At 38.6% G+C, this 23,463-nt stretch overlaps 1 protein-coding gene across 7 annotated transcripts in view; it reads right to left on the bottom strand.

Moving 5' to 3' along the window:
• The window catches only part of SLC17A1 (solute carrier family 17 member 1), a 72,697-nt gene that overhangs the window by 30,496 nt on the left and 18,738 nt on the right, over window positions 1-23,463 (bottom strand). For 4 of the 7 annotated variants that reach the window (XM_024751977.1, XM_024751976.1, XM_024751978.1 and 1 more), the window contains exons 3-10: window positions 22,002-22,174; window positions 11,857-12,090; window positions 11,683-11,770; window positions 11,255-11,341; window positions 5,010-5,128; window positions 4,745-4,906; window positions 3,616-3,748; window positions 3,382-3,529 (exon numbers count right to left, since the gene is read on the bottom strand). In XM_024751977.1, coding sequence (XP_024607745.1) covers window positions 3,382-3,529; window positions 3,616-3,748; window positions 4,745-4,906; window positions 5,010-5,128; window positions 11,255-11,341; window positions 11,683-11,770; window positions 11,857-12,090; window positions 22,002-22,174 — 1,144 coding nt within the window. Of the gene's footprint in view, window positions 1-3,381; window positions 3,530-3,615; window positions 3,749-4,744; window positions 4,907-5,009; window positions 5,129-11,254; window positions 11,342-11,682; window positions 11,771-11,856; window positions 12,091-17,648; window positions 17,807-22,001; window positions 22,175-23,463 lie in introns of all 7 variants that reach the window. The other 3 variants (XM_024751979.1, XM_024751980.1, XM_024751981.1) reach the window with 3 other exon arrangements.

The following is a 23,463-nucleotide window of genomic DNA, read 5'->3' on the forward strand; positions in this document are numbered from 1 at the left end:
CCTTGGGACACTTCAATTCACTTATACCCTCTCATCTTATGTGCTATTTATTGTTATGCATTTTAATTTATATATTTTATACCCTATAGGGTATTATTGTTTTTGTTTTGTGAATTCAGTAATTACTGGATTTACTCTAATATTTTTCCTCTCCATCTCTCTTCATTTGTTTCTATACCTCTATGTTTCATCTGTGATTATTTTACTTCTGCCTGAAGAATTCTCATTTAATAATTCTTTCACTGGAGGTCTGTTGCTGATGAATTCCCAGTTTGTCTGAAAAATGTTTTTATATTACCTTCTTTTTTTAAAATAAATTTATTTATTTATTTATTTATGGCTGTGTTGGGTCTTCGTTTCTGTGCGAGGGCTTTCTCTAGTTGCGGCGAGCGGGGGCCACTCTTCATCACGGTGCGCGGGCCTCTCACTATTGTGACCTCTCTTGTTGCGGAGCACAGTCTCCAGACGCGCAAGCTCAGTAGTTGTGGCTCACGGGCCTAGTTGCTCCACGGCATGTGGGATCATCCCGGCCCAGGGCTTGAACCCATGTCCCCTGCATTGGCAGGCGGATTCTTAACCACTGTGCCACCAGGGGAGCCCCTACCTTAATTCTTGAAGGAAGTGTTTGCTGGACAAAGACTTCTAGGTTAACAATGATTTTTTTTTTTTTGTAACATGTTAGGAATTGGCTTCTAGCTTTCATAGTTTCTGTTGAGAAGACAGTTGTCAGTATTACTATTGCTCCTTTGAAAGTAATGTGTCTTTTGTATACAGCTGTTTTTAAGAGTTCTCTCTTTTTTCACAGTTTTGCAATAACAAGTCTAGGTGTGGCTTTCTTTTTATTTATCCTATTATATATTCAGTAACTATAGCACCTTTAATGACTATGCTCTCTTTTCAGATTCAGAAGTCTTTGGCGTGCTGTGGTGGTGGGAAAGGATTTAACCTATTTTTACTGAAAGAGGGGCTTTCATTCCATAATTAAAGATATAAACAAAATCCCCAGTGTCAAGAGTCCTGAGTGCCAGGACAATTACTCTGAAAATCATTACACATCCACAGTATGGAGCAGTTCACTAATCTGAGAGTAGCAAGGTGAGAGCTTTATATGCTCCATACCTCATGCCACCAAAATCCCAAACAATAGGTATTTGATATGGGGAATGAAAACAACCTTGAGATTATTTTAATGCCGGACAGTTTCCTGGAAAGCTATTAGCTCTAAAATTGTTTATTCTTCAGCTGCAATAACCCATGGTAAAAGCATTTTGGAAGGGTAAATAGCTGCTGAAGTTGACTTTCAATTTAATTGATTTTATATTTTGGTGCAATAATGATTTAGTAGAACCTAAATAAGATTCAGATACCTGAACTATACTTCAGTCCCACATGGGGGGAAATTCAAGGGTGCATGACCTATCCATCAGTCAAAAATAATTAAAAATTTTTGGAGCCTCCCTTTAAGAATGTCAGGGGGATGACAGTGCCTGCTTAATGCATCACACAGCATCTTTAGAATCCTCTGTGCTTTTCTACTCATGCTACCCACCAAAGAGATGGTCACTACATTCCCAGGTCTTCTCTGTCTCACTCAATTTCATTTCCCAAACAATATTCTCACAGAACCACACCTGTGTCTCCTCTTCTTCCTTGACGCCTTCGTTATGCTCAAAAAATATAATCACTTGCCCTATTCCTCAGTTCTAGCAAAGACCAAATTCCCCTAAAAGGACAGTTGAGTAATTTATCCTCTAAGGGGACTCTTTTTAATAGGCAAGGGAAGTATATGGTTCGGAATATTAGGAATAAGTTTTATCCCCAACCATTAAAAAGTTTAAGCATTATAAATTAATATGTTTGTGACATAATGCACATATGCCCTAAATATTGAGGATGAATTAGCTTAAGAGACTAAGAATATTCCCAAATTGCCTATTAGTATATCTTCTCTGATGCTACAAAATTACCTGACTAACATGGTATTTGGGCCCATTAGAACGATGTAACTCAGGTCAAGTTCTATGTTATCCAAGCCATTGCTGGCTGAGATATTTCCCATCTTAGTGACCAGGTACTGGTAAATAACACTAGTGAGGCATTGACTACATCGAGACGGCTCTGGAGGCAGACATTCTAGGTATGAACCTTCCCTCTACTTATTACTAATCATGTGACTTTATATACATTCATTTCCCTGGTCTTTTGTTTCCTTACCCACACTATGTGGACAATATTATCTCACACTGGGGCATAACAGACACATAAAAAATACTCAATAAGTGGTAGCTATTTATAATTTCCTTTATCTATTTGTATATACATTCTTAATTTACCTGTTTTTCAGAGTGCATATGGCTCAGGTGGCATTGTGTATTCTATATCAAATAATCCGTTTATGTCTTTATATAATTCCAAGTAATCAGAATACCTGCAGGCATTTTTAAGGAGGGTCTCAGAACTCAATAAATCAAATGGATACATGTCTTCATTACTCTGGCCTTCACCTAGTGTAGATCTGATGGGCAAGATTCTTTACAGAACTGTGACAAAGTAGATTATTCTTGGTTTCTTTTTGCCTCTCTACCCCAGGCTACTGCTTTACAAAGTTTCAAATAATTCTGTTCATATTGAATCTATGTTCTCCAGAGACTGCTAGCCCCATAAAGTACAATGTGAAGAGTGTCCCCTGCAGTTGTGCACATGACAGAACTGCTTCCATCAGTCACACTTATTATATCTAAAAAAAGACATAACATAGTAAAAAGAGGAAAAGTTCTTTGTCACAGAGATCTGGGTTAAAGTCCTAGCTAATATCCAAGCCAGTGGATCTTAGGCTGAAAATTAAGTATCTGAAACTCAGTTTCCTTAGTTACAAGATAAATATTACTAACTGATGGCTTTTCTTCATGAGTAATAATATATAAGCATGGTATAATAACAATTTTAATGGATCAGTTAACCCTTATACATGCTTGCTATGTTCCAGGCACTATTCTATGTACTTGACTATATTAACTTGTTTAATCATCTTGTGAGGATAACTTATGAGGTAAGCATTTTCTTATTACCCCCATTTTATAGGTGATAAACAGGTGTTGAGAGAGTAAGTAATTGGCTTGAGGAAAATGGTCATGAAACCCAAGAGTCTGACTCTAGAATCTGTTCTCCTGATCACTGGACTAAACTTCTTCATACACATGTGAGAGTTGCATACATTTGCATATATCATTTGGTATATAAATATTATTTAAGTTATATGTCTGACCTACATAGATGCTTCTTCGGAACTTTTGGCCTGCTGACCACCAGTTCCAAAATACTTGAAATCTTAAAACTTTGAGAACTTGGATACAAGAAAGAAAGAGATTTTTAAAACCCTACCTGGGAGCAATATCCAAGACATTTATTAATATTCCACCCATACAAAAGCTTCCTGTTGCATTAGCAAGTATCAGGAAAATCATAGTGCCATGGAAGCTGGAACTCAGGTAAAGCAGGCACAGGCTGAAGAGGGCGGGCAGGAGAAGTCCTGGGGAGCGATTCAGACAACAGTCAGGTGTATCCCAAAGATGAGCGTGAAATGCCCCAAAGTGCTTGAATGTCCTGGCTTCTTACCTAGCAAGGTGAAGAGTTTCCGGATGGTGAGTAGGCTGAGAATATTCCTGGACAGGAAGACGTCTGCCATATGACCTGCTAGGATAGCAAAAATCCAGGCAAACAAATGGGGGAGGGAAGACAGCAGCCCATTCTGAGGAAGGAATGTTATTGCGAGTGAGTATGAGAAACAGGATAAGCCCTACACTGAAATGCAGTATCTAAAATTTGTATTATCATATAGGAAACCATCAACGTACAATCCCAGAGTTACTTCTGGGGACACACTACCCAAGAGAAAGAGAAAAATCGTCTGGGCGTCAGAAACAGTCATCACAATCTGCCTAGCTTTCTGTTGGGACCTGAAAGTCCTAGATGGTAGAGAGGAAAGCTATGTTGGGAATGGGAAATGCTGTCTGTGGGGAAAGTGATAGAAATGATAATGATAACAATTGAAAACATGTATATGGTGCTTATTGTGGACCCAGCTGCTGTTAATCCTTGCAGTAGATCCATGATCTCATGGAAGATAAAATTGAATCTTAGAGAGCTTAAGTGACCTCACTGTTACACTGGTCACTAAGCTGGGTTACTGGAAGTTCATTATAGAATGTCTCAAAATGGCAAGCCCAGACTCCATTTCTAAAGGAGTCTTCTCTGGTTATTATGGCATCAAACAACAGAAGGTTCCAGGCATCAGTAATTCTCCAAGTCAGACAACCAATGACAGTGTCAGTCCTTTCAGAGCAAGCTGTGAGTCATGGGTTCACAACCCAGGACTCTTTGCCTTTCCCCAGGGGAGAGGATTGGTATGAGCTGGAAAGGGTGGTAGAGCCTGGCCAACTGACTTTCAGGAAAGGATCGGACCCTGCAGGGAACAATGGTGTTGAGCCTTAAGGAATACATAAGGGTGATTATACAGGGAACGGGAGATAGGGACTCTGTGGGAATGTGGGTGAGTGTGTATTGTGGGAGTGCTAGACACCATGTCTACACCTTTTATTCTGGGCAATGTTGACCTAATAATTGGAAACAGTGACATCTCCAGCTAAGTAGTATAGCGGTGGGCAAGAGCTAGGACTAGAGTCATGGGAGAAAAGGAAATGGGTGCAAAGTCCTTCATAAAGTGAAGAACAGAAGGTGTACTTACCTCTTTTACATTAATATGAAACTTGGAGTTGATAAACATTGGTGTATACAGACTCAGGAAGCTATTTGCCCAGAAAAAAGCAAAATTACAGAGGGAAATGACCCAGAGTGGAGGAGACTTAAGCACAGCCTTGATGGGCAGAGATGGTGCACTTGAACTGACCTGGAAAGGAACCCATTAATCATTAGCACATTAGGACAAGATGGAACACATTTTATTTGGCACAGAATCTGGGAGATACCAAAGTGGAGCATGCGTGTTCTACCTGCTGGGCGAGGGTGGACGTGATGCATTCCTTCTCACTTTTGCTTATACACGGGTGGTCCTTTGGGTCCTCATAAAACAGAACGAACCAGAGAAGACTTAAGGCACAACCACAAGCACCTATTGGAACAGGACAAGTTAGAATTGGAATTGCTTCTGTCTATAGTGAGTTTCTTTTCCAAACTGGCATTTTTCATTATTGGTCTGAGAACCTAGACTCCTCTCTTCTTTTTTGGAACTTTGCAACAAAGCTCACATTTTGATAGTTTTCTCTGTATCCATAGCTGCCTCTCTCAACAGAATGAATTTTACAGAAATGGTGGTAAACCCTCTGGCCTCTCCTGATATCCTAGCCTCTTTTTTCTCCACGCAGGACAGCTGGGCCTCCTGGCTCTTAGGCCATCATCTCTACAGATTCCTAATGTGTTCTACTGTGAGAGTACGGCATAGCTGAGCCCACACAGGGCTTGACAATCACCCAGTTTTGTTTTTTTTTTTAAGTTAAATCTTACTTTTAAATCAATTTTATTTTAAAGATGTTGGGGGTAGGAGTATATTAATTAATTAATTTTTGTTGTGTTGGGTCTTCGTTTCTGTGTGAGGGCTTTCTCTAGTTGTGGCAAGCGGGGGCCACTCTTCATCGCGGTGCGCGGGCCTCTCACTATCGCGGCCTCTCTTGTTGCGGAGCACAGGCTCCAGACGCGCAGGCTCAGTAGTTGTGGCTCATGGGCCTAAGCTGCTCCATGGCATGTGGGATCCTCCCAGACCAGGGCTTGAACCCATGTCCTCTGCATTAGCAGGCAGATTCTCAACCACTGCGCCACCAGGGAAGCCCCAATCACCCAGTTTTGAGAGCTAGGCCTTAGCTATGCTCCTAAGATGCAGACCAGGCCTTAGGGATTGTCCAAGTCCCATAAGAGTTTGCCAAATTATTTGTTGTTTTTCTGTTTTTTATACTAATGATCTGATCATAAGGAATCCTATGTTAGGACAGGGAGTATGTAGTACTCAGTAGTTAGGCTTCCAGAATTGCATTCATTCATCTGACAAGTATTGGTTAAATGTCCATTATGTACCATGAACCATTCTAGGCCCTGGGAATACAACAGTGAATAAAACAGACAAAGCCCTGCCTTCACAGACTTTAGTTTCTAATGGATGAGACAAAGATAATGAAAAGTAATTAAATAAAAGGTAGTAAGTGTCAGTGAAAAGAGCTATGGAGGAGAGTTATGGGGGGAGGAAGGAAGGAGTACCATGTTCAGGGAAGGCTAGGATGTGGATGGGGCACAGACACTCCAGGCAGAGGGAGAAATAAGTACCAAAGCCCAGAGTTATGAGGCCAGTGTCACTGGGCAGGGAGCAAGGTGAGGGTGGAAATGGATGAGGATGAGAGGTAATGAGACCAGACCATGTGGAAACCTGGAGCCACTGTGAGATCTCAGATGCTTACAACACACTTTAAGACAACATTAAAAGAATACTTTGACAACATACCATTTCCACCTCATTCTGTGACCTGAGAGCCCAAACCCAAGGCAAAATGTAAATGAAGAAAAGTGAGCACCTAATAAATACACCTGCAATACATATATTTCTCTGTATTATTGTACTCAACCCTCAGAAAATACATTTGATACTATTAGCTCTTTTTCAAAATAAGAAGACTGATGCTCGGAACGATCTGCTTGCTTACCCAGGGACACATGATTAGCAAGTGGTAACTGACACTTAAGCATGGATTATATTGTCTAGGGATGGAAAATAGCCCTAGAGGAGGAGGCTGGAGAAAAGCTTGGAAGAAAGACAACAGTTAATGGCAAGTAGAAGAGGAGAAGTCTGCACAGGAGACTGAGAGGGAATGGCCAGAAGGATAAAGTCCGCTGTAGGAAGAACAGGGTCAGAGAGACTGAGATGAGAAGGAAATGTCCAGTCACTGAGGTTCAGTGCATGGAGTCAGAGGCAAAGGCACAAGGGAAAGAATGGTATTGTTGAATATGATTGAGAGTTCAGGTCAAATGTGGACTGAAAAACTTCCACTTGATTTATGGGCATGGAGCTTGGCCAGCATTTCGGAGGCATATAAGGAGTTTAGAAGTTATCACTCCCATCCTTAAAACAAGGAAAATGTTGAACAAACTAAAAATCAATAACTCTTCTTTGATCCTTCAGAGAATTGAGGTCACAGGGCAAACCACTGCCCTCCTGTCTCTAGAGAGACAGACAGGTAGATACAGAGAATGACAACTTCCCAGAACAGAAGCCCAGAAAACAGAAAACTCCATTGGAACCAGTCAGTTCTAGGGTAGGAAAACCTAGCAATTGACGGCTTGCTTTAGGTTCAGTGTAGACAAGTTTGAGAGGTGAAAAGTCTGGGGATGGGGGCCCAGTCTTAAGAAGACCCCTCACACTTTCGTGAGTTTTATCTCCAGAACACCTACCAGGTTCTCACAGTGAATAGAAGAGAAAAATCCCTCCATCCTTACAGGAGAGGAAGGGAAAAGTAGCTATTTTGAATTATGTCTAGAGCATTCTGTTCTTAACAAAAACTGCTCAAAGGGAAACTGTTTTGCCAGAGCCTAACCAACTTAAGGGAAGGGAAATATCCAATTCCAGCCCCTTCCTCCTGTCTCACTTAAGGAGGGGAAAAAAAAAAACTGAGAAGGACTTGTGAAGGTCAAGTTCGGGGCAGAGGCTCACTAAAATACTGATACCTAATCACAGCACTATAGAACACTGTCTCCCAACATACACACCTTACCACCACATCAAAAGTGTCCTGCACGTTATTGGGAATCCACCCAGAAGAACTGCACATCACAAACCTTATTTAAGAAGTCTCTAGAGAAACTCAAAGACAAGGAAAGACAAAAACAAAGACACCAGAGGAAGCTGTAGCCTCTGAAACTTATAACTATAGCACACAGTAAGCACAGCCTAACCCCTAGCCAGAAAAACATAAAACCTCACACTAAAGGGCTATTTTTCTCAGTTCCTTTTACCTAGTATATCTTGTTAGCTTTCAACAAGAAAAACATGAGGCACACTAACAGACAAAAAATGTAGTTTGAAGAGACAGAGCAAGCATCGGATCCAGACTGAGACATAGCAGAGGTGTTGGAATGATCAGATCAAGAATTTAAAACAACTATGATTAAAATGCTTATGGGAAAAGCAGATAACATACAAAAACATGAGTAATGTAAGTAGAGAGATGGAAACGCTAATAAGGAATCAAAAGAAAATGCTAGAAATCAAAAACACTGTAACAGAAATGAAGAATGCCTTTAAGGAGCTCATTAAGAGACTAGACACAGTCGAGGAAAAATCTCTGAGCTTCAAGAAATGTCCATAGAAACTTCCAAACCTGAATTGCAAATAGAGTAAAAGAATAAAAAAGAACAGAATATCCAAGAATTGTGGGACGATTACAATAGTGTAGTATACGTGTAACGGGAATATCGGAAAGAGAAGTAAGAGAAAGGAACAGAAGAAATATTTGAAGGAATAATTACTGAGAACTTCCCAAAAGTAATGATAGATACAAAACCACAGATAGAGGAAGCTCAGAGAACACAAAGGATGAATATCAATCAATCAATCAGTTTACACGTAGGCATATCATATTCAAACTGCAGAAAATAAAAGAGAGAAAATTTTGAAAGAAGCCAGAGGAAAGAAAATGACCCAGGTAGTCGGGTTTAAATTTAGAATTCTTAGATTCCACTGGTCACAAATCCCTGATCACTGATCTGGGACTTGACCTCTTCTGTTCCAACCCAGATCCAGTCCCACACCACTAGGGGTTTTGAATGGCTCTGTAGAGAAATTCTTGGCTTCCCCATCATGTTCCATCTATATTCTCTGCAAATAGTTTTACCTGTCACCTCCCGGCCCAGCCTCAGTTCAGTAAATGTGGGGAAGAGTCCTGCCAGTTCTGAAAAAGCCTTGGTTGTATATGAGCAAAAAATTCTGGGAGTGATCATTAGAAGGAAAGTCATGGGCTCTGATGAGCCTATAATTTTGATGCCATAGACTTCTACCCTATGAAGAAGGCTTGGCTGGAGGGGGGCCAGAATGGGCTCACTACAATGTAGAATCCAAGGCAAGGCCCCTCCTGTCTGGGCTTCAGAGCAGCTCTAGCTCTTATGGAAGCCATAAGTGATCTTGGCAAGGGCTCTCTTGATAGTAGAATGGGTCAGACACTTATAGTCAGATATAAGTTGAGGAGACAGTGGGTGGTTAGGAAATGGGGGCAGTGGGTGTAGACAGGTTGTTCAATAATTTTGACTCTTAAAAGGGAGGTAACTTGAAAGAGACGGCAGGGAAAGGGAGCCATTTTAGAGATTTGAGGAGAGTAGTTTTGAGAAGTTTGAAATAGTATTTATGGAGAGAAACATGGCAGGACAGTCAGGCCCTGTTAAGTGCAAATGTGAGTGTATGGTTCAATTTGTTCTGTATGGTAACTTTCCCCAGCAATCATCAGCTGCTTAAAAGCAGGTATTATTTTGTTCTTTAAAATAGTATTGATTACATTTATTTAACTTTATTGAGAAGAGCATTCACATGGAACCACAAAACATCCTGGTTTTAGTTTGCCTCTGCCACTAACTTGGGCAGGTTATTTCACACCTATGGGCACCGTATGACTCATTGTAAGACTTGTGGCGGTAACACCTAAATCCCTATACTGCTGCCATCTAAGTGATGGCACTCTTCCCCTATTCTAAGTGATAAGAAAAAGCAGATGGGGCAATTCACGGTAAAGCTGTTATCATAGTATAACGCATAGTCCCTTTCTTTGCGCTTCATAGAGCCACCCATGAGAACTGCAAATGACAAATGTTGCTGTATACATGTATATGATGCTGAAATATGAATACACCATGAATACTGGGGCTCACCCAGCTTTTGATCAGCAATGTTGGGCAGCGTTAATTACTGAAAAGTTTTTCTTACATGGAGCTGAAACTTCACCTCCCTATAATTACCTGCGTATTAATTTTAGTTTTGTAATGCAGAGCAGGTATGCATTTCTCTTACACGAGAGTCCTGCAAGGCATGCCTGCTCAAGTTTTCATTTCACCAGGTTAGACAGTTCCAAGTCTTCCGGCCCTTTCCTGACATAGGGTTTGTGTAATATCACTATACTGACCATTACTTACTACTGATGACTAATGCAGTGATGAAAACAATGAAATTGTGAGGATGGAAGACATGCCTCTGTCATTTGCTCACTGTGGGTATCGGGGGTTCCCTGTTTGTCCCTCTAGATCCACTCTCCACCCTTCTTTACCCTGCTTTGGCCACAGATGGCTGACTTGAATGAATATCAACCGGCCCCTATGTTCTCTGCTTTCCAGATAGACTTAGGCAGCAGAAATCTTGAGCAAAAGATGAGAGGGAGAGGGTTGAATGAGATCAGGGTGTCTCTTTCTCTAGTTATCACCTTCTCTAGCATTGCCTCAGTCTATATGCTCTTTTATGAAAAGTCATGGGTCCTCTCAAGGCAGCCATCTCTACAGGACTCTCTCCTAGTAGATTCCCATCGACTATACCCTTGCTTGCCCTTTTGGACCTGGGGATGGTATCAGCTTCCATTTTGCTAGCACCTGATTACTGCTCTATCCATTTGATTCTGCCACATCTTTATTTACCATTTTAAAGAATCACTTTGTAATAGATCCTTCTGAATTAAGTCTCTGTAATTTTCCTTACGTATCAAACGAGCACAATAGCACCTATCCACAGTCCCTTATCCACAAATCTGAAACCAAGATTTGAAAGCCAAAAGTGATTTTCTAACTTATTTAGAAAACTCAATCCTTTATAGTTTTTCATTTATTCCAATTTATGAGAATTTCATGTTTCACTTCAGAAATTAATGTGTTTGATTATGAGATGATGCTGTAAATTTTGCTTGGGATGTTAAGTATAAATAGTATACTCATATTATCTTTGATCTATTCTGATCATCCCTTTCCCCAAGAGTTTCACGTAAGGGATATGTATCTGTAGCATCGATGTTGTAGAATTGTGAAATTATATACAGTAATGCACGTATAGTTCTGAGCATGATGTCTTGCTTATAATAAGAAATTCATGAATGTTGACTGCTCTTTTTCCTTCAATGAGATTTATGATTTTTAATATTGCTAACTTCATATAAACTACTGTATTCCATTTTTAGTTTTAAGTTTTAAAAATTCTGAATAATGACTGGGATTTTTATAGAAAGAGACTCACCAAAAATATAAAAGACCATAGGCCATCCCAGGGAGTCACAGATGAATCCTGTTATAAGTAGGACAACACAGGGTCCTAGCAGAAGTCCTAATCAGAAGGCACAAAGAACACCCCCAATGAATGCAGGCATCTGGAAGTAGAAATAATGTAGTCTTATGGTAGCAGTGAACAATTTATAGTGAAATATCTGTATAACGTATAACACCGAACAGAAGAAAATAATAAAATATTTGCTTTTCTCTCTTTTCTCTGTTGTTTGAGATAAGGAAGCCTCTTCTCCATCCCAGACAATTCCCATATCTTTAAAGTGAGGATGGTTTCCAAAGCCCTTGACAGTTCAAAACATACATGTTTCTTACGGCTCTAGGGCAGCACATGCTACAATGAGATGACAATGAGATTAAACATTCTAGGCCCCTAGTCATTACCTGATAAACTCAGAGAGGTAAGTCGGACTTGTTCCAAGGGAGGAGCCCACTTGATCCATACTACTTGCTGAGTTGTTAACGCCATCCCCTGAAAGAAGAATGATTAGAACATTTGATCTCTGACACTTTCTGTGAATTTAAACTCTTGGTTCAGTTTTTGTATTATCTTAATACCTGGAATAGTCCCTGGATTACTCGGCATATGATGACCAAAGCTTCTCCAAATTCAGCTGCCAGTGGGATAAGCAGAGTAAACAGAGAGCTGAGGAACAATGCAGAACCAACCATTTTCTTTAAGGAGTATATTCCAGACAAATATCCAGCAGGAATCTGGCTGATGAGTAGACCGTAGAAGATGGAACTTAACATGATCCCCTGGATTTCAGTGCTCCAGTTATACACAGGGTTCTGAAAGGAAAAAGGAGACACATCTAGCCACTCTGCAGATGATTTTCTATGATGTTCAGGAATATGGGAAAACTGGTCTTCCAGCTTACCCCATGTAAAATAGCTGTCCTCTGCCTAATATCCTCTATTATGGGACTTCTTTATTCCTAATAACATCATTATCTGTGTGTAGTTACATTTTATCATTGGTACCCTCAAGTATAACGAAAAGTCTTTGCAGTCAAGGGCATCATTTGTACCACCCATACCTGTCACAGCATAGACGTTTAATACTTGCTTTTTAAAAAGATTTTAGATATAATTGGCAGATTATATTAGTTTCAGGTGTACAACATAATGATTCGATATTTATATATACTGAGAAATGATCACAAGTCTAGTTAACATCCATCACCATATATATAGTTGTGATGAAAACTTTTAAGATCTACTCTCTTAGCAACTTTCAACTATACAATACAGTATCATTAACTATAGTCACCATGCTATCTGCTACACCCCCATAACAATTTTTTTAAAGATTTATTTTGATGTGGACCATTTAAAAAAAGTTTTTATTGAATTTGTTACAACACTGTTTCTGTTTTGGTTTTTTGGCCGCCAGAAAAACCATTGGAAGGCAAAGTCTTAACCACTGGACCACCAGGGAGGTCCCCCCATAACTTATTTTATAGCTGGAAGTTTGCACTTTTTAACTCTCTTTACCCATTTTGCCCAACACCACCCTCCCCCGACCCCCTGCTACTGGCAACCACCAGCCTATTCTCTGTAACCAGGAGCTCAGATTCATTTGTTTGTTTAGATTCCACATATAAACAAGATCGTATAGTATTTGTCTTTCTTTGTCTGATTTATTTCACTTAGCATAATACACTCAAGGTCCATCCATGTTGTCGCAAATGGCAAGATTTCTTACTTTTTATGACTGAATAATATTCCGTTGCATATATACAGTGCATTCATCCTTGGATGGATCCTTAGGCTGTTGTAAATAATGCTGCAATGAACATGGGGGTGTAGATATTTTTTCAAGTTAGTGTTTTTATTTTCTTAGGATAAATACCCAGAACTAGAATTGCTGGATATGATAATTAAATTTTTAAGTTTTTGAAGAAACTTCATACTGCTTTCCAGTGACTGCACTAATTTACGTTATACCATCAGTGCACTAGGGCTCCCTTCTCTCCACATCTTAGTCCACACTTGATATTTCTTGTCTTTTTGATAATATCCATGTTGACAGGTATGAGGTGATACCTTGTGGGTTTGATTTCCATTTCCCTGATGATGTTGGGCACCCTCTCATATGCCTCTTGACAATTTGTACGTCTTTTCTGGAAAAATGTCTATTCAGATCCTCTGCCCATTTTTTTTTTTTTCGGTACGCGGGCCTCTCCCTGTTGTGGCCTCTCCCATTGCAGAGCACAGGCTCCAGACGAGCAGGCTCAGTGGCCACGGCTCACAGGCCTAGCCGCTCTGCAGCATGGGGGATCTTCCCGGACCGGGGCACGAACCCGTGTCCCCTGCATCGGCAGGCGGACTCTCAACCACTGTGCCACCAGGGAAGCCTCTCTGCCCATTTTTTAATTTTTTTTTTTTTTTTTGCAATAGAGTTGTATGAGTTCTTCATATATTTTGGATACCAATCTCTTATCAGATATGATTTGCAAATATTTTCTCTTATTCAGTAGGTTGCCTTTTCATTTTGTTGACTGTATCCTTTGCCATGCAGAAGCTTTTTAGTTTGATGTAGTCTCACTTGTTTATTTTTGCTTTTGTTGCCATTGATTTTGATGTAAAATCCAAAAAATCATAGCCAAGACTAATGTCAGTGAGCTTTACACCTATGTTTTCTTCTAGCTTATGTTTTTAGGTCTTAATGTTCCAATGTTGGATTCATTTTAAGTTAATTTTTGTGTGCATTATAAGATAGTGGCTCAGTTTTCCCAACATTATATATTGAAGAGATTGTCTTTTCATCATTTTATATTCTTGCCTCCTTTGTCGTAGATTAATTGCCCAAATACGTATGGGTTTATTTCTGGGCTATCTACACTGCTTCGCTGATTGACGTGTCTGAGTTTATGCAAATACCATAATTTTTGATTACTATAGCTTTGGAATGTAGTTTGAAATCAGGGAGCTTGATGCCTCTAGCTTTGTTTTTCTTTCTCATTATTGCTTTGATTATTCTGGGCCTTTTGTAGTTCCATACACATTGTAGTACTGTTTGTTCTATTTCTGTGAAAAAGGCAATCGGAATTTTGATGATTACATCTACTGTAGACATTTTAACAATATGAATTCTTTCAATCCATGAGCACAAAATATCTTTCCATTTACTTGTGTCTTCTTCAGTTTCTTTCATCAGTGTCATACAGTTTTCAGTGCATAGGTATTTAACCTTCTTGGTTAAATTTATTCCTGTATATTTTAGTCTTTTTGATGCAATTAGAATTGTTTTCTTAATTTTGTTTCTGCTAGTTTGTTAATAGTGTATAGAAATGCAACAGATTTTTGTATATTGATTTTGTATCTTACAACTTTACTGAATTCATTTTTATTTCTAACAGTTTCCTTAGTGGAGTCTTCAGGATTTTCTATATATAATATCATGTCATCTGCAAATAGTGACAATTTTTCTTCTTCCTTTTCAATTTGGATGCCTTTTTTTTTTCCTTGCTTAATTGCTCTGGTGAGGACTTCCAATACTATGTTGAATAAAAGTGGTGGGAGTGGGGATCACTGTTTTATTCCTGATATTAGAGGAAAAGCTTTCAGATTTTCACCATTGAGTATGATGTTATCTGTGGTCTTGTTATACATGGCCTTTATTATGTTGAGGTACATTCCCTCTATACTCACTTGTTTAGAATTTTGGATATTAATTTTGTCAAACCCTGATGGCCACCAGAGCCAGATGATCAAGGCGGCAGCTGTTAAAAAGAAAATAAATCGGGTGCCAAAACAAGAGGCCAGATGAATGTAAAAGCTCCCTTTGGGGAGATACTGGCTCTCCAGAGCACAGCAAAGAGAGAACACAAGGATGGCACCTGCTGGTCTCCATCCCCAAAGAGAACTCCAGCAGGCCCTAGATATGTGTTAAATTAGATGCCCGCCCCTCAGGCCAACAGTTTATGGTAAGCAAATAAGCCTCTTTCATAGAACATCTTGGTGCTTTTCAAATGGTTGCCTCTGTTCTGTGCTCTGGGGTAGGTGAGTTCATGTGCAAGCCCTTTAGGAACCATTTCTCAGTTCGCTATACCCTGTGGGACTTGTGTATATGAGCCCTGTTGGCTTTCAGAGCTAGATATTTGGGTGGCATATCTCTCAGGCACAGGTCTTAAAAGTTGGCATGCCCATTGTGGGGTTCAAACTCTTCACTCCTCAGGGTTGCCTTGCTGGGTCACCTTGCCAGGGGTGGGGTTTACAGTGAGATTGCGTCTCAGCATTTCCTCTTGGCTGTGGGCTTTTTCTTGTTCACCCGATGTGTAGGAGTTACTCAGCTTTCAATTTTTTTTCCAGAGAAAGTTGTTCCATATGTAGCTGTATATTTGGTGTGTCTGTATGAAGAGGTGAGTCCAGACCTTTCTACCTCTTTATCTTCAACATCTCTAATATCTGTTTCTTGAATGTTTGTAAAAAACATGTAAACTCTTCTGTCGAGTGCCACGTAATACTACATTTACTGCAATCATTAATTTCCTCCTGCCCCTTCTCACCCTCTAATTTCTCTATTCAGTTAACCTCATTCATAAAACAACATTCCCCCCCACCACATGATCCCAGAGAGAAAAGCAGCAATTGAGAGAATATCAAATCATGAAGAGAAGTTCTCAGGCTGAACTATGGAAATAATTGAATGGGATAGTGAAGGAAAAAGACCATTTCTCTTCTTTCACTTGGCTCTGATGTGGCATGTTTTGTTGTCTGTCTTGGGAGTGGTTTCCTCTGTCAATTCTTAGGCTAGGTGGTCTTGCGTAAATTTGTTGCATTATTAAAGTTGATATAAGAAATTCTGAACATTGAACTTATACCCCGGGCTATGAGGAGGCTGTGCTATTTTTGGACCCACTGAACAGGGAGAAGCCTTAATTTTAGTAAGTGAGGACAAGATAAAACCTCTTTGGTAATGTGTATGATAGTCTGCTTCTCTAAACTTTCTCTGCACTTGCATAATTAGTTTTTATATTAAGAAATGAAGAGTTTTGTTAAATAATGAATGTTCTTAATGAAATTTTTGGCTGACTATGAAATAATGAAATAGGTAGGAGTCCATGTGTTTCTTCTCTCATCACTGTTATCTTTCACCCTTCATCCCTTTTTTTTTTTTTCCTCCCTTTCTCAAATCTCTGTCATCCTGTAGCTGTGGCCTCTGTATAGTGATGTCTCTTTCTGATGGAAAGGACTTTCATGAGAGATCTGGTAGGAGTACAACTCTGAGAATATTGAATAGTTGAGAGGCATCTATAGAGTAGCCAAGGGAGCATGGAAGCTCCAGATCTTTTCCATTGGTGGGAAGCTACTCAGAGAATGGAACAAGATGCTCTGCCATTTTTTTCTAAATCACAGGAATTTCTCCAAGGAAATCAATATTCACCCTTACCCATATCAGGCAGTCCAGCACACATTTGTTCAACTCTTCCTGTGCAGATTATTCAGAATATTGGGTTGTTTTTCTAATGGCATAAAGCCATCACTCTTCACAGCAGGATGTAAGAAAAAGAAAAAAATCCCACCATAGTTGAATTAAAACTGCTGAACTCATAAACTCCCCACACCAGAAGGATAAAACCTAAGTTGCATTAACTAGTTGTCATTAAACAAAGTGCTACATATATAAATGTTATATTATCCTATATAAATTTTAAGAATAAATATATATACATCTGTATGAGTCATATAAATGAGCAAGTAGATAATATCTACTTATAAAATGGACTGAGGGTATCAATAGATAATTTATGAGAGAAAAATGGAAATGATCAATAAGTATAGGTCACAGAAATATAAAAATGTGCACATTCGTTAATAATAAAAAATTTACAGTTTTGGCAGAATTTCTATCGGATTGGTAAATTTTAAATAGAATAATTATACATACTCCTTGGCTGTTGTGGCAGAGGGAAGACTGATAGAGAATACTCCTCATTTATGTGTCCCACTTTTTCTCATCTTCCTTCATTTTCCTTTCTATACTCAGTGTCCCTTACTGTGGTCTCTGTGGTTCCTATTTGCTGTTTTCTTTGTTATTTTGTCTTCTTTCCTAAAATGTTCTGTCTCATTTTATCATAATCCTTTTCTGAGTTCTGTTAATTTCCTTTTTTCTTCCCCATTCATCTGCTGTCTGAGCATAGACTGCTACCACCTGGCTATCTCTGCTTTGAGCTCCTGGATGTGCTGCACTGCAGTGTTCCTTCCATAGCTAGAGTTGCTTTCCCAGTTTTTAGGTTCATTTGTAATTTCAGGTTACAATTTAGATCTGCTTTGGGAAAATGATATCCTGGTGAGTTTTCATACTTGAGAATAATTATGTGCTCTGTTTCTTCATCTAGTACCTTTGTAGAGCAGCAAACTGAAATCCTTTCCTGTGACTCATATTTGAAGAAGATCAACTGTCCTGGATTATAGCAGCAGGTTCCATGGTGGGTGGGGGTGGGGTGAATGTGCCAAAGAAATGTTCCAAGCTCCACAGCTTGAGCTGCCTCTTCTTTTTCTACAGTGAAGGAAATAAAATACAGCCTTTGTGAGTAGCCATCTCTCTTGCCTCTTCTTTTGCTACAGTGAAGGAAATGAAGTACAGCCTTTGTGAGTAGTCATCTCTCTAGAGAATGGGGTTCTCGATATTTAAACCAAGGCAATGGAATACTACAAATATTTAAGAATTAAAGAAAAAAAATTTGAATAGGTTTTGACAGATTTTTTGAGGTACAATTGACACAATAAACTGTATATTTAATCTTTGTCATAAAGTGTACAACTTGCTAAATTTTTAAATGTGTACACTCATGAAACCATCATCAGAATCAAGATGATGAAAATATTATTCACCTCCAAAAGTTTTCTTACTCCTTGTAATTCCTCCCTTCTGCTCCTCCACTGCCAATGATCTGCTTTGTCATCATTTCCTAGAAGTTTTGTATATAAATGGAGTCATACAGTATGTACTATTTCTTTTTATCTAGCTTAGTTGACTCAGCATAATAAGAGTGGCATCCATATTGGCCTGTGTATCAACAGTTCGTCCCATTTTTTGTGTGTGTGGTACGCGTACCTCTCACTGTTGTGGCCTCTCCCATTGCAGAGCACAGGCTCCGGACGTGCAGGCTCAGTGGCCATGGCTCACAGGCCCAGCCACTCCATGGCATGTGGGATCCTCCCGGACCGGGGCACAAACCCGTGTCCCCTGCATCGGTAGGTGGACTCTCAACCACTGTGCCACCAGGGAAGCCCCCCATCCCTTTTTAGTACTAAGCAGTACTCCATTTTATGGACGGGCCATAGTTTGCGCATTCATTCACCTATTGATGAACATGTTGGTTGTTTCCAATTTTTTGCTATTACAAATAAAGCTACAATGAGAATCTATATATACATCTCTATATGGACACATGCTTTCATTTCTCTTTAGTAGCAGTGGAATGGCTGGATCATACGGTAGCTGTATGCTTAACTAAACTGGTTGTACCACTGTGAATTATCACCAGCAGTGTAGAAGACTTCCAGTTCCTCCACATTCTTACAACACTTATGTTCAATCTTTATAATTTTGGCCATTTGAATTGATGTGTAGTCATATCGGGCCTTTCACTGTTGTGGCCTCTCCCGTTGAGGAGCACAGGCTCCGGATGCACAGGCTCAGCGGCCATGACTCACGGGCCTAGCTGCTCCACGGCTTGTGGGATCCTCCTGGACCAGGGCACGAACCTGTGTCCCCTGCATCAGCAGGCAGAATCTCAACCACTGCGCCCCCAGGGAAGCCCCATGTATCATCTTTGATGAAGTGTCTATTCACATCTTTTCCCCATTTTTGTGCTGCATTGTTGGTTTCATTTATTATTGATTTTTGGTAAACTTCCTTTACTAGATATGATTTTCAAAAATTTACCACTGTCTCTGGTTTGCCTTTTCAGTCTTTTAACAGTGTTTTTTTGAATTTTGGTGAAGTCCAATTTTTTTGTTTGTTCTTTTGTGAATCATGAAAAAAATCAGTAGTTCATATATGTGTGAGTCTATTTCTGGACACTCTGTTCTATTTCAATGATTACTTTTCTGTCTTTATGCTAATAACACACTGTCTTGATTACTGTAGCTTTATAACAAAGTCTTAAAATCAGGTAGGTAGCGTTATTCCTGTAACTATTGATTTTTTGCCAAACTTAAAAGACAATTCAGTGGAGAAAGAAGTCTTTTCAACAAATGATGCTAGAACAGTTGTATACACATATGTAAAAAAGGATCTTTAACACAACATATACAAAAATTGAAAAAATGAATATTTAAATGTAAAACCTGAAATTATAAAACTTCTAGAAGAAAACATAACAGATATTTTTACTTTGGGCTATGCAAAGATTTATTAGATATAAAGCCAGAAGAAGTTTTGGTAAAACCAACAGAAGTTCTTTATGCAGAAGGAAAATTATATAGTTCAGAAACTTGTATCTACATTTAAAAAAGAAGAGCATGAAGAAAGAATAAATGAAGGTGTAAATTATTTTATTTTGAATTGATGCAAAAGATACCTACTTGTTTAAATCAATAATGTAATTCTGTATTGGGTATTTATAGCATATGGATAAGGGAAATGAATAGCAGCAGTGTCACAAAAGATGGGAGAGAAGAATTAAGAATACTCTGTTATAAAGTGCCTGCACTACACATGAAGCAGTAAAGTGTTATTTGATGGTGGATTTCTATTATTTAAAAATGTATATTGTAAACCCTAGGGAAACTATTAAAACAATTTTTTAAAGTATAAATGATACATCAAGAGAAGAAATAAAATTGAATCATATAGGGCTTCCCTGGTGGTGCAGTGGTTGAGAGTCCACCCACCGATGCAGGGGACATGGGTTCGTGCCCTGGTCTGGGAAGATCCCACATGCTGCAGAGCAGCTAGGCCCGTGAGCCATGGCCGCTGAGCCTGCATGTCCAGAGCCTGTGCTCCACAACAGGAGAGGCCACAACAGTGAGAGGCCTGCGTACAGCAAAAAAAAAAAAAAAATTGAATCATATAAAATGCTCGATTATACCAAGATAAGACAAAAAAAGGAGTGGAAAAGAGAAGCGTAACAGAGAACAGATGTAACAAATAGAAAACAGTTACCAATTTTATATTTGTCTTTTCTTTTAGTTCTAGCAGTTTTAGCCTTTTGTATTTTGCTGCTTTGTTAGAGACATACATGTATAGGATCGTTGTTAGAGACATACATGGTTAGGATTATTATGTCTCCTTGGAGAATTGACACCTTTATCATCAGACAGTGCCCTCTTTATCTCTGATAATCTTCCTTGATATAAATTCTGCTCTGTCTGAAATTAATATAGCTTCCTCTGTTTTTCTTTGCTTGAAAATGTCTTTATTCTCTTTGACTTTTGAGGTAATTTCATTGGATATAGAATTCTAGTTTGGCAGGTGTCTTTTTTTTTCTTTCAATACTTTAAAGAGTTCATTTCTCTCTTCATGTTTGAGTGGTGTCTGATAAGAATTCTTCCGTAATTCTTATCCTGTTCCTCTGTAGGTGATTCTTGCCTCTAGCTTCGTTCAAGAAGTTCTCTTTGTCTTAGTTTTCTGCAATTTAAATATGTATGTCTGGGTGGTTGTTCTTTTTGTTGATGATTATTTTTCTTTTTAATATTTATCCTGTTTGGTGTTCTCTGAGCTTCTTGGATTTGTGGCTTGGTGTCTGCCATTAATTTCAAAAAGTTCTCAGCCATTAATTTTTCAAATATTTCTTCTTCCCATTTTTTCCTACTCTTCCTGGTGTTCTAGTCATGCATATGTTACAACTTTTGGTATTGTCCACAGTTCTGAGATGTTCTGTTTGTTTATTTATTTATTTATTAAATTCTCTTTCATTTCAGATTGGGAAGTTCCTATTGACCTATATTCAAGTTCATTGATCCTTTCCTCAGTTATGTTGAGATTACTTATAAGCCCATCAAGGTATTCTTTGTACCTGTTACAGTTGCCATGATTTCTACTATTTCTTTTTTATGCTTTCTAATAATATCCATCTCTCTGCTAACATTACCTATGTGGTATTGTATGTTGTCATTTTTTTCCCATTAGCGCCCTTGACATATTAATTATAGTTATTTTAAATTCCCTGTCTAGGAATTCCTACATATGTGTCAAATCTGAGCCTGGTTCTGATGCTTATGTTAAAAAAAATCAGGGTGCAGTACACTTCATATAGTGTTATTTTTAATGTAAATAGGGGTGATAATAAGAAAATATTTTCTTATTTGCCTGTGTATTCATAAAGGGACATAGGAAGAGTATAGTGGAGAATATTTTTCCCACCTATTTTCATTTTTTTCTGTACTACATCTTCTGAAAGGTATCAACTCATTACCTTACATAGATGAAATTAATGAAACATGTAAATGTACTGTATGTTAAAAATGTAAATAAGAAAGAAAAAGTGTCTTGACTTCTACTTCTCATTTAAGATGCTTTCTTTTTTTCTCTTGTCCAAACTTCTCTTGCCCTTTACAAATACTGAGACATATTTTAGTTGTGGGACATGTTTATTTAGGTTACTACTGGCAAGACAGATCAAGACTTGAGCGTCTTTCTTTAATAATTACTGTCATATCAATTATGATAACATTCAACCTCTCCACAAATTAGTTAGCAAGATAGGATTTTAAACTTATGACTGTCTATAATATTTTTGATATACCTTTATGTTATCCTGTGGCTCCTTTGTGGAGGTGTTGGACAAACCATGTGGCTCTGTGCTGTTCACCATGGCTATCATTGTGAGGCTCATACACACGCGCTGTGACATTACTATAACATTACAGAGGAGCAGTAAGAGAGCAATTCCATAACGAATGGAACAAAAATTTGGAACTGGAATGTAGAACAGAAAGTATCCATCGTTAACACATCTGAGGTAAAAACATAATTTAACTTTAGGAAGTGCCACTTAGAAATTTGGACCCCTATATATTAATTAAAAATTTTATTGTACTAACTGGCTTTTGAGAATTCATGACACAATAAGAAGATGTGGGACTGAACTTATAATTTCATACCCCCTAAAATATAATCCCTAATAGAACGTCCCAGAAAATTGAGCCAGTCCTTGAAGGACTTTGGCTCATGTCTATTTTAAAGGGACCATTTACAAATACCCTGAGTTACTCTTGGAAGTAAGTCCCCTGAACAACAAAAAAGACCTTCCCTCAAGTAAACTGCTTTATTCTCAAAACTTATATGATTAGTCTGGTTGAGAAAATCATATGTGCACATTGCAGAGAAAAATAGCACTTAAAAAAATGTAATGTATTTGAAGTAGTTTCAAGCTAGAGCAATCAGCGTAGTGTTGGTGAAAGGCCAAACAAATTCATCAATAGGAGAAAGTAGGGAGTCCAGAAAGAGAGGAGTATAAATAGTCATATGCTTTTGAATAAATACACTAATGCAAATCAATGGAGGCAAGTATAGTCTTTTCAACAAATGGCACTTTCTCAAGAGAAATAAAAATATGTGTCTACAAAAGGCTTGTACTGAAATATTTATAGCAGCTTTATTCAAAATAGCTGGATATTTGGAATGGATGAACATACCATAGTGAATTAATACAATGGATATTACTCAGAAATACAAAGTAAGGAAACACTGATACACTCAACAATCTGGATGAATCTCAACAAAAATATGGTCAGCTGAAGAAGCTAGACACCAAAGAGTGCATACTATTTTTATGCATACTATTTCTATGAATTTCAAAAATGGGCAAAATTAATTTATGTGGCTAGATATTACAATAACAATTCCCTCTTGGTGAGGAGGGCAAAAGGACATGAAGGGACTTTAATGTAGTGTTCTGTGAGTCTTGTTTGTATGTTTATACATTTTTCAAAACACATCTAAGATTATCCAACAGCAACAACAACCACAACCACAACTGGCATTGGGAGAGGAAACAAAATGGCAGAGTAGAAGGACATGCTCTCACTCCCTCTTGTGAGAACACCAGAATCACAACTAGTTGCTGGACAGTCATCAATAGGAAGACGCTGGAACTCACCAAAAAAAAAAATACCCCACATCCAAAGACAAAGGAGAAGCCACAATGAGATGGTAGGAGGGGCGCAAGCACAGTAAAATCAAATCCAACAACTGCCGGGTGGGTG

Source organism: Neophocaena asiaeorientalis, unplaced genomic scaffold (assembly GCF_003031525.2).
Source record: "Neophocaena asiaeorientalis asiaeorientalis breed wild unplaced genomic scaffold, Neophocaena_asiaeorientalis_V1.1 scaffold165, whole genome shotgun sequence".
Lineage (NCBI taxonomy): Eukaryota > Metazoa > Chordata > Mammalia > Artiodactyla > Phocoenidae > Neophocaena > Neophocaena asiaeorientalis.